Consider the following 13,596-nt stretch of genomic DNA (forward strand, 5'->3'; position numbering starts at 1 on the left):
GGCCTGATTGAACAAAGGTCTCTGTGCTCCTTCTTCCCTCTCTCCCAAGGATAATTACACCTGAACTGCAAAGTCCCTCATAATCAAGTGAAGTACACTCAGGAGGCTACAGTTAACAATCATAAGGGAATTAATGGGCTTCTTTCCTCCACCTCCCCTCCTGAATCACGTCTGACCTTGGCTCTAGTTGCTCAGACACTTGCAGCTCTAGCATGCAATTAACAGATCAGTGTTTTCCACAGAGGGGAGTCCCTGGGGCCTATTTCAATGAGTTAAATAGATGGCCCAGACAAATATATAAAAGGACTGAAGATCACTTAGGCCCGTATACAGAATAAAAAAACAATAAAAAAATTTTGTAAAAGTGATTATAACCACAATGAACAGCAACAGGATAAACACGAAGATGTAAAATAGGGCATCAAAATCACAAATTGTAGGGGAGGGGAGTAAAAAATGTAGATCTTTTAGAATGTGTTTGAACTTACACGACTGAACATATCAGCCTAAAGCAAGTCAATACAGTTACAATACTTGAAAACCATGGTAACCACAAATCAAAAACATGCAACAGATTCCCAAAAACGGAAAAGAAAGGAACTGAATAGGTGGCTCAGAATGACTGGGATGGAATGGCGTTCTCTGCTACAACTACAGGTAAGATCATTATATTGATGGAGACTGTCAGGTTCTAACCTTGGGGAAGGCTTGGGGAAGAGTGTCCTCTTCCCAATTTTCTTTCTTTATAACCAATATTGGTTCAAGATGCCATGGACCAGAAATATGGTGGGAAAGAAGGACCAGATATAAGTTCAGAAAAAAGAGGACTGGGGGGCAAAGACCAACAAGGACATCAAGTGACGCTGGAATTCAGGTATTACGTTATGCCCCAAGCACAAACCCATGAAGGCCCCACGGGATGACTGTGAGACCAGACACTTAGACTCCTAGAAACAGTTATGCCCCCCGTTACCAGGTCAGCAGGCATGGGTGATGGGGCCAACCAAACCCAGAGTCACATACAGTAGCAAACCAGAAGGATTAAAGACCTAAGCATACCTGTCCCAACCATCAGTTATTACTAGCCATGTCATGATTGCTAACAAGGCTTTGATCCAAGGATAAAGACTTCGTTTATCTTGAAAAGTGTCCACGATGCTTCTGCTTCCTTTAAGTTGGTCAGCACTCCTCTCCACCCAACATTCACTCACAAACAGAACTGTGAAATTCACACTCTTCAAAAAAACCAAATGCTTTCTGTAAACCAAGACATGTTCCATATAAACTTACTCAGCTCCCTGAAAGAGGTCTTGCATTTTAATACTCGTTGTGACAGAGCAAAGGGCAGTTATCTCAACGCAGCCATAACCCACAAAGACACCAAGTGACCACAGCAGCCTTCCTCATCTCATTCTCTCCCTGGCAGCCACCTGCACAGGTGGAGTGGAGGCATTTTCCCCACTAGATCTGTAATGACAAGGCATCCCGGACCAAGGCTTTTAAAGGAAAAAGTTCATCTTATCAATATTGCTCAAGAAAGGGTCTCTGCTGGTGGCCCCTGCTTAGTAAGCCAAAAAGAACAAAGGGGCTCCAACCTTATCCCTAGAAAGATAAGAGCATCGCTGGCACACAGCTTCCTGTCTGTATAGGTACGCCTTTCCTTCTCCATCCTTAACGTCACCTAAAATCACAGTCGTCCTCATTCTCCTTCCACACCCAGCGAAGGGACCATGCAAAGGTGGGTGGGCCTCCACCGGGCACACAGGAAGCTTCTGTCTCTGCTTCAGATTCTCCTTACCTTGTTGAAGTCTTCAGAGGTTGCCCTCATTTCCTTCCATGTCTTGTTCAGGAGCTGGATACAGATGCAGAAAAACTCCTCGAAGGATCTGTCGTGGGTGAAGAACATCGGGTGGAAATCGTTGCAGGTCTCACTAGCTGGAGGAAAGAGGAGGGAAAGAAGGGAGGAAGTGTGAGAAGGGAAATGAAAGGATACAGACACATGCTCCAAAGGGAGATGACGAGAGGCATATTTGGCTCAAGCCACAGTGGAAAAAAAGGCATTTTGAAAAGGCAACCAAAGGGTAGTCACCGTGAAACTTCACAGTTTAAGGTCAGATGGTCAGACCTACCCTTAGGCGCATATTTTGACCGAAGGAAGTGAGCTCCTAACTCACTCCATGATATGATCCTTATGGCTTTGGTCCAGGATCCGTGGTGTTGAATATGGGCTCTGCATCTGCCTTCTTGACCTTATAAAGGTTATTCAAACTGCCGTGTCAGTCACAGCTCTTCCATCACCCTTAATTTCCTATTTCTCAACAGAATAACTGGCAGAAGATGAGTTTTCCCGAATACACAATTAATTGCAACTTTGAAAATAGCATCCTTTATTTCTCCTGGGGGCTCTTTTTCCTCTTATGGCATTGAGTAGGGGATATTTGAGATCATTAACCTCAGACACCATTAACCATTTGTTTTACATTCTCAGACACAGATGGCTGGAGGTCAAAGCAACCCAAGTGGCTTTGAAGGCTGCAACTGGTTCGGTCCTGGACCAAACCCTGAAGTCAGTCAGACTGCCTTCAATCCACCCCATTACAAAGCTTCCTTAGTAATGGTCAGACCCAGTGCTTTGAGTTCTAGGTATGGCCACCTCTCTCCTCCTTCCCAGACCAGTACACCAGCCCCTTCATTCTCAGCTCTCTGTCAAGCTGACCTTTTTATAGCCCTTTTACGTACATTCATTTGATCTTTAGAACGCATCTTACTGTTTATGTCTTAAGGGATGAGGACTGGAGCCCAAGTAAGTGGGCTTTGTGACCCCCCCAAAACAAGATTCTAAATTTTATTTCTTTAAATATAAGCTGTTACTTACAGTGAAAGAATTCTGATTTTAACTGGAATCTATTTAAAGACCAATTCGTCTTCAAGACCCCAAATGATAGAATTTTAAGCTCTGGAAGTCCAGGAGAGGAGGATGGAGTGGGGTGGGAGTAGGGTTTACAGCAGAGAACTTCTGTACTTGGGGAAGACCCTGGTGCCCACCGTGTAGTTGAACATGAATTCTACTTAGAGAGGATCCTCGGGTGAAGGCCCCTGGTGAGTGAACTCTGATCAAACCTAAGAGGACACGCTCTGCTTTGGGGGACACACTTATACACAAACCTCTTCTATCTTCACACTTTATCATAGTAAATTCTGTTTTCTTCCAGAGAAGGTAAGGGCATAGTCTAGCAACAGCTTGCAGTCATGCAGAAAAGGTTTGGGTCTGAGGGCAGAAGGTTTGAGTTCAAGTCCAGCCCATGACAATGAGAAGCTAGTCACTTCACCTTTCTAAGCCTTGATTTTCTAAACTAAAAAATGGAAATGAAACCTCCTTGCCTTCTCCATAGGCTATGGAGAGGCTCAAATAACACAATTCACAGGAAAGTGCTTTGAAAGGATAAAAGTTGGAGCAAGGCGGTGGTGATAACAATGAATGTCGTGCCAGCACATTGTTTCCAGGAACATAGGCTGTTTTTTGATTCCTCCAATTCTTAAGTCAAGCCTGTTACATCTCAGAAATTAGAGGCAAGAACATATAAGTTATCCCACTCCAGCTCATTACCAGTAGAGATGGCAAAAGTGACATTCTGACCTGATACACAAAGCTATTTAAGGAACTTGAAAAGTAAACACAGGATTATGTGTTTGCTGCCCTGGGCAATGAGCTGTCACTTTCATAAGCACTGAAGCCAATAAAATTTAGCAGTCTACAGGAGCACTTTAAACCACTATCGCCATACAAAACCTCATTATTAATCACATTATGAGGGTATCTTTTGGGGGGCTAGTGTGATTATATGTGTATTTTATGCTCTAGTTAAAGTTTTATGGGACTACTGGAGCTGAGCTAGCCAAACAAAACTGCGACCAACAAGCCCGTCTCTTGTTTGGGTGAAGAGGGAGGGAAACAACATCGTTAATAATAGGGATCGGGGCACGGGGGCGGGGGGGACAGAAGATTGTGTATAACTCCCCAAGGGCTCTACAGGCGTTATCTTCACAGCAACCCAGGAGGTAGGCACAATGCTTATCCTCACTGTATATATAAGACAGGTGAAACCTGGAGAAATTAAGCCTTCCATCATGAGCCTTTTTTAGGTGGCTCCAGACGAGCACTGGAAACCCACAGTTTAGTTGACACAGCAGCCGCTTCCTGCCTTAGTTGATACCAAGAGCTCAGGGCATTTCCTTGTGATTGCTACTCTGAAAATTAATTTCTCCACCCACACTCCTAGATCTCCTTTGATTCCTCCTTCAACAGAAACCAGCATCCTGACCTGCAGTCCAGTGGGGCTCACAGTAAGTGCCCAGCCAGCACCTGTTGATGGACAACACCTGGCCATGTGATAGTACCAACAATGGCCATGCCACTGTCACCAGCCACGTGCCAGGCACCATTACTGTTACTTATTACATCAAGCCCCTAGGAAGATAACATCAATTTCTTTTTATAAAATTAGAAATAGGAGAGTTAGAAAATTGTCCAAGGTCACATGGCTTTCAAGTGGCAGAGCTGGGTTTCAAACTCAGGTCGACTTGGCTCCAAAGCCCATCACTGTTGCAGTGACAGGACCAGGAATCACACCCAACATTCTACACCAGAGCCAGTGTTTTCAACCTCCACGTGAGGATGGCTTTGCCGTCATCCTAAGATTCTTTGAGACTCATCCCTTGGGATGAGGAATGGGCAAACAGCAAATCAAAACAATTTGTTCCTTGACATGTTACAAAAGAAACAATGAAAAGACTGATATATTTTGGGATTTTACATCCTTAAAAGGATGTTCCTGTATTAGAGGCAAGGAAAAAGTAATAAGTATTAATACTTTTTTCCTCAAAAACATTCAAATTGCAGATATTCAGGATTGAGGATGATCGAGCAGGAAGGACTGGACCAGATTATCTGATTTGTTTCCCTCTTTTATTTTGCAGGTAAGAGTAGTGAGAAAGGCAAAATGGCTTGCCCAAGAGTTCATGATGGTGGAAAAGGGGCAAAGATGCTGGGAGCCAGGCTGCTGGGGTTCAAATACGGGTTCTTTTGCCTACTGCTGAGTCACCTGGGCAAGTCATTTCATCTGTCAGTGTCTCAGTGTTCTCATCTGTAAACTGGGGGCAACAGTAGTATAAACTTCATCAGGTGGCTGTGGGGATTAAAAGGGAACAGTGACTACATGGAGAAGCTCAGTGCAAGTGTGAGCCAACAGGATTATGATGCTCGTCATCATATAGCAAGTGGACCCCGGCCCAGGCCATCCCAGTGATAAAGGTGAGCTTGTATCAGCTCACAGGGATGCCCTGACTCTCATGAACAGGGTCCTTAACTCAGAGGTTTAAACAAACAGATAAAAACAGAGAGGGGGAGGTTTACTACTGCTTTTTAAGGAAAATAAGAACACTTTTTGAGGAAAAAAAGTGAATTTGTAGGCAATGATTTTATACATGAAATTTAAAGAGAAGTTTTCAATGGGACAAAAATAGCAAGACTTTTCAAAAACCAATTTTTTTTTTTTCTTTTTTGCGGTACATGGGCCTCTCACTGTTGTGGTCTCTCCCGTTGCAGAGCACAGGCTCCGGACGCGCAGGCTCAGCGGCCATGGCTCACGGGCCCAGCCGCTCCGCGGCATGTGGGATCTTCCCGGACCGGGGCACGAACCCGTGTCCCCTGCATCGGCAGGCGGACTCTCAACCACTGCGCCACCAGGGAAGCCCCCAAAACCAAATTTTTTTAAGCACACTATTTTTAACACAATGAGATTCTCTTTTATAAAAAAAGAATCAACTTACTCGTCTTGTAAGTCTGGAATATTAAGGTAGTTTCAGGGCTGAGGGTGAAGTGGGTTCTTATTAATTTACTGACATCTAATTCATTTATAAATAGGCCAACTTTGAAAGCTTCTATAATCCACACACCTTTGTTTTAAAAATAAAAAATAAGAATGCTATACACTTATGTAGCATTTTGCCTTTCAAAGTAGATTTGTTCCCATTTTTCATTGGATAATGTCAAGTGAGGCAGGTATCATCACTGGAGGCTCAAAGAACAAGGGCTACTGCAGTGCAGCAAGTAAACAATGAAAGGTGCATACAAAGAAAGGGTTCTAGTGCTGCCTTGTGACCTTAGAAGGTCACCTCAGCTCCAGGGCTCCAAGTTTCTTACCTGTAAATGGGCTGGTAAGGTTCCTGCCAAGTCTCAGATTCTAAGACATTACACACACGCACATACAAACACACACACCACGTAATGTATTTTTAAGTCCCTAATATGCATCAATAATTATAGAACTTGGAGATTACACCTGCATTTAACCTATGTCCTAAAGTATTATTTCCTTGAATGACAGGATGGTTACACATTTCAGTTAGGGTGTTAGGGCATCAAAGTGGCATTTGATAGGCTTAGAAAATGTTTGATGAGATAGTATTTATTTTTCTTTTCATAAGAAACTTGTTATTTGTTTTCAGCCCCTTTCAATCTATTAATATCACCTAATGCAGACCATTACATAAGAAAATTACATGACTAAAGATAGAATGACAAAATGACACAGGCAAATGCATGTAATTTCTGCACTTTCACGGGAATTTTCTTAGACAAACATAATTTTTGACATGCTGAAAAGCTCTGTCCCATGCTTTCCATGACCCTTGTTATACTGAGACTGTGAACCCATTTGCAAGTGAATACAGGGACACATGTTTTGGAGGCACTAGGCAAACTTTGAGTATTTTTACCATGAAATAATGAGCTATTTCAACTGCAACAGTGTTTGGAAATGGTGCACTTTGAAAGAGAGATAAGCACTGGCCTAACACAAAGGGCATTGTGTCTTAAAATTCTGAGCTGCAGGAAGAAGGGGATAAATCATAAACACAGAAGCATTTCATACATGAAAACTGCCAGAGCGGTTGTAAAATCTTACTAGGTATCCAAAGCGTGGAAACTCAAACTAGAACTCTTTGTGGCTCTAGGGTCGGTCTGGGTAATACACCCATGAATTCTCAGATGCAATGTCTCTTTATACCTTTGCAGAAGATCTTACCCTTGTGACCTTTGAGTTTCTATTTTTAGAACGGCTATTCTTTAATAGCTTGGTTTTGGAGTTTTGGTGCTGTGTAGGAAGATGCTAAAAGTTCAAAACCTTTTGTAGGTGGGAGAGGTGAAAAGGCGAAGAGAGTGAGGACAAAGAATGTGAAGTTCCCCCACTGCTGAGCTCTGCTAGTGTAGAAGCTTCCACCCCTGCTATTTCAGGACAGGGGATCAGAGGCTTGAAAGCTGCTCAGCTCTACGCAGCCCCTGAAACCTGGTTTAATAGAACTCTGGATATTCTGTTCTATCCTCTCTCATGCCTAAAAATAGTATGAAATCGACACTAAAAAGACACACCGTCTAATCCAATGCTTCATTGTTCACTTTCCTTCTGGGCCTTTTTTTATGGACATGGAGAGAGAAAAAAATACCTACTAGCGTTAGGACTGAAAATCAGACACTAGCATCAAAAGATAGCCGACTCACAAAGATTGATCTGAGGCCACATCCCAGGCACACAGTTATGTGTTAATAAAAGAGCAGGTTCTAGAGCAAGGTCGGCCTGGGTGCAAATCTTGGTGTCACTACTCAATAGCAATGTGACCTTTATCAACTTACCCTTCCTCTGGGCCTCAATTTTTTCATTATAAAAAAAGGAAATGCATCTTATCAGATTACTGCTAAGATTAAATCTAAAGTGATACATGATTCACATATTAACAGATAAAACAAGCAACAGTAAGTGCTAGTTGTTACCAGTTTTAATAGCAAAATTATTATTGTACTTAGGTAAAATGACAAATTTGGAGGAATTATATATGCGGATAGAAAGACATTATAAAATTATAGTAATTAAAATAGCTTGATATTGGTCCATGAATGGAAAAACAGAATAGAATAGGATAGGGGGTTCAGATATAGTCTTTTTTTTTTTCAACATCTTTATTGGAGTATAATTGCTTTGCAATGGTGTGTTAGTTTCTACTTTACAACATAGTGAATCAGCTATATATATACCTATATCCCCATATCTCCTCCCTCTTGTGTCTCCCTCCCACCCTCCCTATCCCACCTCTCTAGGTGGACACAAAGCACCGAGCTGATCTCCCTGTGCTATGCGGCTGCTTCCCACTAGCTATCTATTTCACATTTGGTAGTGTATATATGTCCATGCCACTCTCTCACTTCGTCCCAGCTTACCCTTCCCCCTCCCCATGTCCTCAAGTCCATTCTCTACATCTGTGTCTTTATTCCTGTCCTGCCCCTAGGTTCATCAGAACCATTTTTTTTTTTTAGATTCCATATATATGTGTTAGCATACGGTATTTGTTTTACTCGTTCTGACTTACTTCACTCTGTATGACAGACTCTAGGTCCATACACCTCACTACAAATAACTCAATTTCGTTTCTTTTTATGGCTGAGTAATATTCCATTGTATATATGTGCCACATCTTCTTTATCCATTCATCTGTTGATGGACACTTAGGTTGCCTCCATGTCCTGGCTATTGTAAATAGACCTGCAATGAACATTTTGGTACATGACTCTTTTTGAATTATGGTTTTCTCAGGGTATATGCCCAGTAGTGGGATTGCTGGGTCGTATGGTAATTCTATTTTTAGTTTTTTAAGGAACCTCCATACTGTTCTCCATAGTGGCTGTATCAATTTACATTCCTACCAACAGTGCAAGAGGGTTCCCTTTTCTCCACACCCTCTCCAGCACTTATTGTTTGTAGATTTTTTGATGATGGCCATTCTGACTAGTGTGAGGTGATACCTCATTGTAGTTTTGATTTGCTTTTCTCTAATGATTAGTGATGTTGAGCATCCTTTCATGTGTTTGTTGGCAGTCTGTATATCTTCTTTGGAGAAATGTCTATTTAGGTCTTCTGCCCATTTTTGGATTGGGTTGTTTGTTTTTTTGATATTGAGCTGTATGAGCTGCTTGTAAATTTTGGAGATTAATCCTCTGTCAGTTGCTTCATTTGCAAACATTTTTTCCCATTCTGAGGGTTGTCTTTTCGCCTTGTTTATGGTTTCCTTTGCTGTGCAAAAGCTTTTAAGTTTCTCAGATATAGTCTTGTATATACAATCACTAGATTTATGAAAAAGGTGACACCACAGTGAAAAGAATTTTCAATAACTTGTGCTGAGCCAATTATATATGCATCTAAAAACTGAATTATGACTCCCTACCTCACACCATCTACAAAACTCAACTCTAAGTAGATTATAGGTCTCAATGTGAAAGAAAAAACAATGAAGCTTCTATAAAATAAAGCAGAATACATTCATAACCTAGAGGTGAGCAAAGATTTCTTAAACAGGACCAAAAAGATTATTAACCCTAAGGAAAATGTTCATTGGCTTATATTAAGATCAAGAACCTCTGTTCATCAAAAGATACAAAAAAGATGGCAACTTCAGGGTAGGAGAAAAACGTGCAACATTACCTGGCAAAAAAAACTGGTATCCATAATATATAAATAACCCTATAAATCAATAATAAAAAGTGAGACAATCTAGTAGAAAAATAGGCAAAGTGTAAATAGGTACTTCACAAAATAAGATATCTAAGTGTCCAATAAACATGAAAAGATGCTTGGCTTTTTTAATCACCAGGGAAATGCAAATTTAAACTACAATGAGATATTTTCAAACATCACCAGAATGGCTACAATGAAGAGATTAAAAAAAAAAAAAAAAACTAAGTGTGGATAAGAATGTGGAAAAAATGGAATTCTCATAAACTGTTGTTAGGAGTTTAAATTGGTTCAACTACTTTGAAAAGCAGTTTGACAGTATTTAGTCAAGCTAAAATATTCATAGCCAATGACAGAGCAATTCTACCCAAAGATATAAACCCAAAAGAAATGCATACACAGGTGCTACATAAGAAAGGTACCTGAATGTTAATAATCGCCACTACTTGTTACAGCCAAAATCTTGAAGTAACCAAAATGTCCATCCAATACATTGGATAAATTATAGCTTACTCATATAGCAACATAATCACTACAAAGAAATAATTTTTAAAAACTATGCTGCACACAGTAACATGAATGAATAGAAAACACAATGTTGAACAAACAGAGCCCTCTACAAAGGACAACATACTATGTGGTCCTATTTATGTAAAGCTCAAAATGGAAAATTTATTGATGGTGGTGGAAACAGGGTATTGTTCTCTTGGAGACAAGAAGAAATTGGGGAGAGGGCAGCCCACAATTGTCTCTGGTGGTTGCATAATACTCTCTATCTTGAGCTAAGGAGTAGCAAAATGGATAGCTGGTGACTGGAAAATTCACTGAGCTGTGTTGTGCTTTCAGGATTTGAACACTTGTATTTATTTAAGTTACACTGGCATAAAAAAGTTAAGTTACAAAGGTAGAATATGAGCTTTCTAAGCAAATAAAAAGGAACAACAACATTTCAGACAGTGTAAAACTACAAACTACTGCAGATGATTTTGATGGGCTTTCAGAAGTAGTGCTATATTTGCCCTGCCTATCATCTCTGGAGCCAGGGATTGGCATTTCATGCAGCCAGGTTTACTGGCTGGATCGAAAACATACAGCCTGTCTATGCAGGCATCCTAGTCCAATCACCTAAGTGGTATCAGCCTCTAATGTTGTTCAGGGGTACCTCTCCACACCTGGACTTTAGTTCAATTTCATCTGTTAGATGGATAAAAGAGTATATGTGTGCATTTACTTTTGTGAATGGGGATCCTGATCTCACTGAAGAGTATTGCAGATGCTGATGGAAAAGCTATAATACATTTGACTAGTTGTATATAAACTCTGAGTCACAAGTCTGTTTGAAATTAGTTTCCTCCCTGCCTCATTTACTTCCTTCCTTCATTTATAGATCCTTCCTTCCTTCCTTCCATCCACGCATGTACATGTCCACCTAACTGTCCATCCATCAGTCCATCGATGCATTGATCCACTCATCCATCCATCCACCCACCCATTCCTTCATCTACCCATTCATCCATCCATATATCGAACTAGCAAGGTAGTTAAGAGCATGGCCCTGGAGCCATTCTGCCTGAGTTTGGATCCTAGCTCTGCCACTCATTATCTATATGACCTTGAGTTCAAGGACAAAGAGAGATGAGTAAAAGATGAGGTGGAAGAAGTAGGCAGGCGTCAGATCATCTAATTCTTTGTAGAACATATTAGGGAGTGTGGGCTTTATTCTACCTACAATGGGAAGCCATTAACAGGGTTTAAATAGGAGTGGAATAAAGTAACAACTTCCTATCGCCTTTTTTCCCCTACCCTTTCTCTCTTTTTAATAGAATTAAAATTCAGGTAATTTGAGGATTCCTGTTATTCTGGACTCCACTTACTTGATACTTCAGTGTATTAAGGACGAGTGATGAATCACATAAAAACTTGAGTACTAAGTGGTTAGGAGTCAGGACTGCGGCTAGAATTCTTCCTCTATACCTTCTCAACTAAGTCCTTTAATGTCACCAAGTCTCTGTTATTATGATGATAATAACAGTAATTTATATCTGTAGAAGTGAGTAAAGATATAGTGAGAGGATTCCCATAAAACACTTAGCATAGTGCCTGGCATATAATAAGCACTCAATAAATGGTAGCTATAAAATATTGTGCAGAATACAAATATGATGTGTAATTTTCCCCCAAATCTTGAATTTAGTACAAGGTTTAGCTTGTGTGAAATCTTATTCACTTTAACCTCTTTCATGAAGGTATCAGTTCACCTGGAAGATTACAGAGCAGCATCTCATCATCTTACGTTTAACCAGATGACAAAATGTGCAGAAATTCCAGGAAATTAAGATTTATGATAAGAGTGAGCTAGGTAGGGCTTCCCTGGTGGCGCAGTGGTTGAGAGTCCGCCTGCCGATGCAGGGGACACGAGTTCGTGCCCCGGTCCGGGAGGATCCCACATGCCGCGGAGCGGCTGGGCCCGTGAGCCATGGCTGCTGAGCCTGCGCGTCCGGAGCCTGTGCTCCGCAACGGGAGAGGCCACAACAGTGAGAGGCCCGCGTATCGCAAAAAAAAAAAAAAAAGAGTGGGCTAAGTGACTCCTAGAAGTTAGCTTATAATTGAAAAATGGTCTTACTGACATGCTCTGTATTTGTGCTTTTTCTTGGTCCTCTGGCCGAAACAACTAAGAGTTGCAGGAAAACAGAACCTGGATCCTTGACACCTTACCTCTTGGCAAAATAATTGTTTCTGCATCCACTTACAGGTCTATGAAAGGTCTCTTTCTTAGCCCAAAGAGAAGAAAAGAATAGGAAAAAAAATGAATTCTTTGGAAAGAAGTATCCAGTTTGTGGTATATATTAGTAATGTAAAACCAAATGTGAAATATTTTTAGCTACCTTTTGGGGGTGGTGTGGCTGCAGCATTGGGAGGTACAGTGGAAGATAAAGAAAGAGGAAAATTCTAGTTGGGTGGTAAATAGTCCAAGGCAGGGCAAAGGACAGCACATCCAAGAAGCAATTTCTGCATGCCCTTATTGAAATTTCCTTTATAAGGAAAATTATTCTAAGAAGCGACACATTAAGAGACTGTCATACAGCAAATTTAGCATGGATATAAATAATTGCCCATGTGAGATGGGCACTGGAGGGTTATGCTGGGATAGAGGCTGATTAATGAGCAGCTGGGATGTGCCTCACTGAAGACCCAGCAAGTACTGCGTGCCATCACATGACCCTGGATGACATCTTGACCTGAGGCTCAGAGCCTTAACCAGAGCTGGGGAGCTGGCAAAAGGGGCTAAAAATAAGTAACCCTAAGTCCGATAAATACGAAATTAAGGAAAGAGGACAGGCCAAGACGTTCTTTCTTGTCTTTCGTACTCAGTATATGACCCCCCTTAAAAACTCAGTGATTACCTGTCGGTGTTAGGATAAAATGCAAATACTTTAGCAAAACATTCAACACGTCCCAGTCTGCCCCTACTCCATTCTCCTAACTTTCCTCTGACCTATGACTGAATGCTAAAGGCAGCCATAGTTTCTACCTCTTCATTAAATAAAACACCCCTGCTTGTATCTGCACATGTTAAGCTCTTGGGTTTCCCTCTTCGCGGAGTCCATTGAGTCATCCTCCAAAGCCCATCCCTTTGTTAAACGCACTTCCCTCTAGCCCTGCCCAACTTCCACTTCCCTTGTGTTTCCATAGACCTTTTATTTCCTCTACCTGCTCGGAATCCCCACACTTGATTATGAACCTACAAAAAATAAGAATCCTGATTTAGTAATTTCTGCATTCTTCATGGTTCTCACATGGCCCGCCTTCCACGGACACATGCCCACATTCCCTTCCTTGGTTTCCTTCCCCCTCGTGCCTCCCTTAACATGCTTTTCTTCTACATGGTTTCTATTATGCCCCACTTCATGCACTTTTAATAAAACGGGATGAGGGATGTCCGCCAGCTTTTGCACAGCACATGTCTCAGCACTCTTGCTGTCACAGGGGCACTTTGGAAGGCTCCACACATGCTTCACCCACTGCTTTAAAATAA

At 41.4% G+C, this 13,596-nt stretch overlaps 1 protein-coding gene across 7 annotated transcripts in view; it reads right to left on the reverse strand.

The window, feature by feature from the left end:
• Positions 1–13,596, reverse strand: part of ELMO1 (engulfment and cell motility 1) — a 547,361-nt gene that overhangs the window by 171,143 nt on the left and 362,622 nt on the right. For all 7 annotated transcript variants that reach the window (XM_067746730.1, XM_067746728.1, XM_067746734.1 and 4 more), the window contains one exon: positions 1,799–1,935. In XM_067746730.1, coding sequence (XP_067602831.1) covers positions 1,799–1,935 — 137 coding nt within the window. The remainder of the gene's footprint in view (positions 1–1,798; positions 1,936–13,596) is intronic.

This window comes from Pseudorca crassidens, chromosome 8 (genome assembly GCF_039906515.1).
Source record: "Pseudorca crassidens isolate mPseCra1 chromosome 8, mPseCra1.hap1, whole genome shotgun sequence".
In the NCBI taxonomy this organism is placed as follows: domain Eukaryota; kingdom Metazoa; phylum Chordata; class Mammalia; order Artiodactyla; family Delphinidae; genus Pseudorca; species Pseudorca crassidens.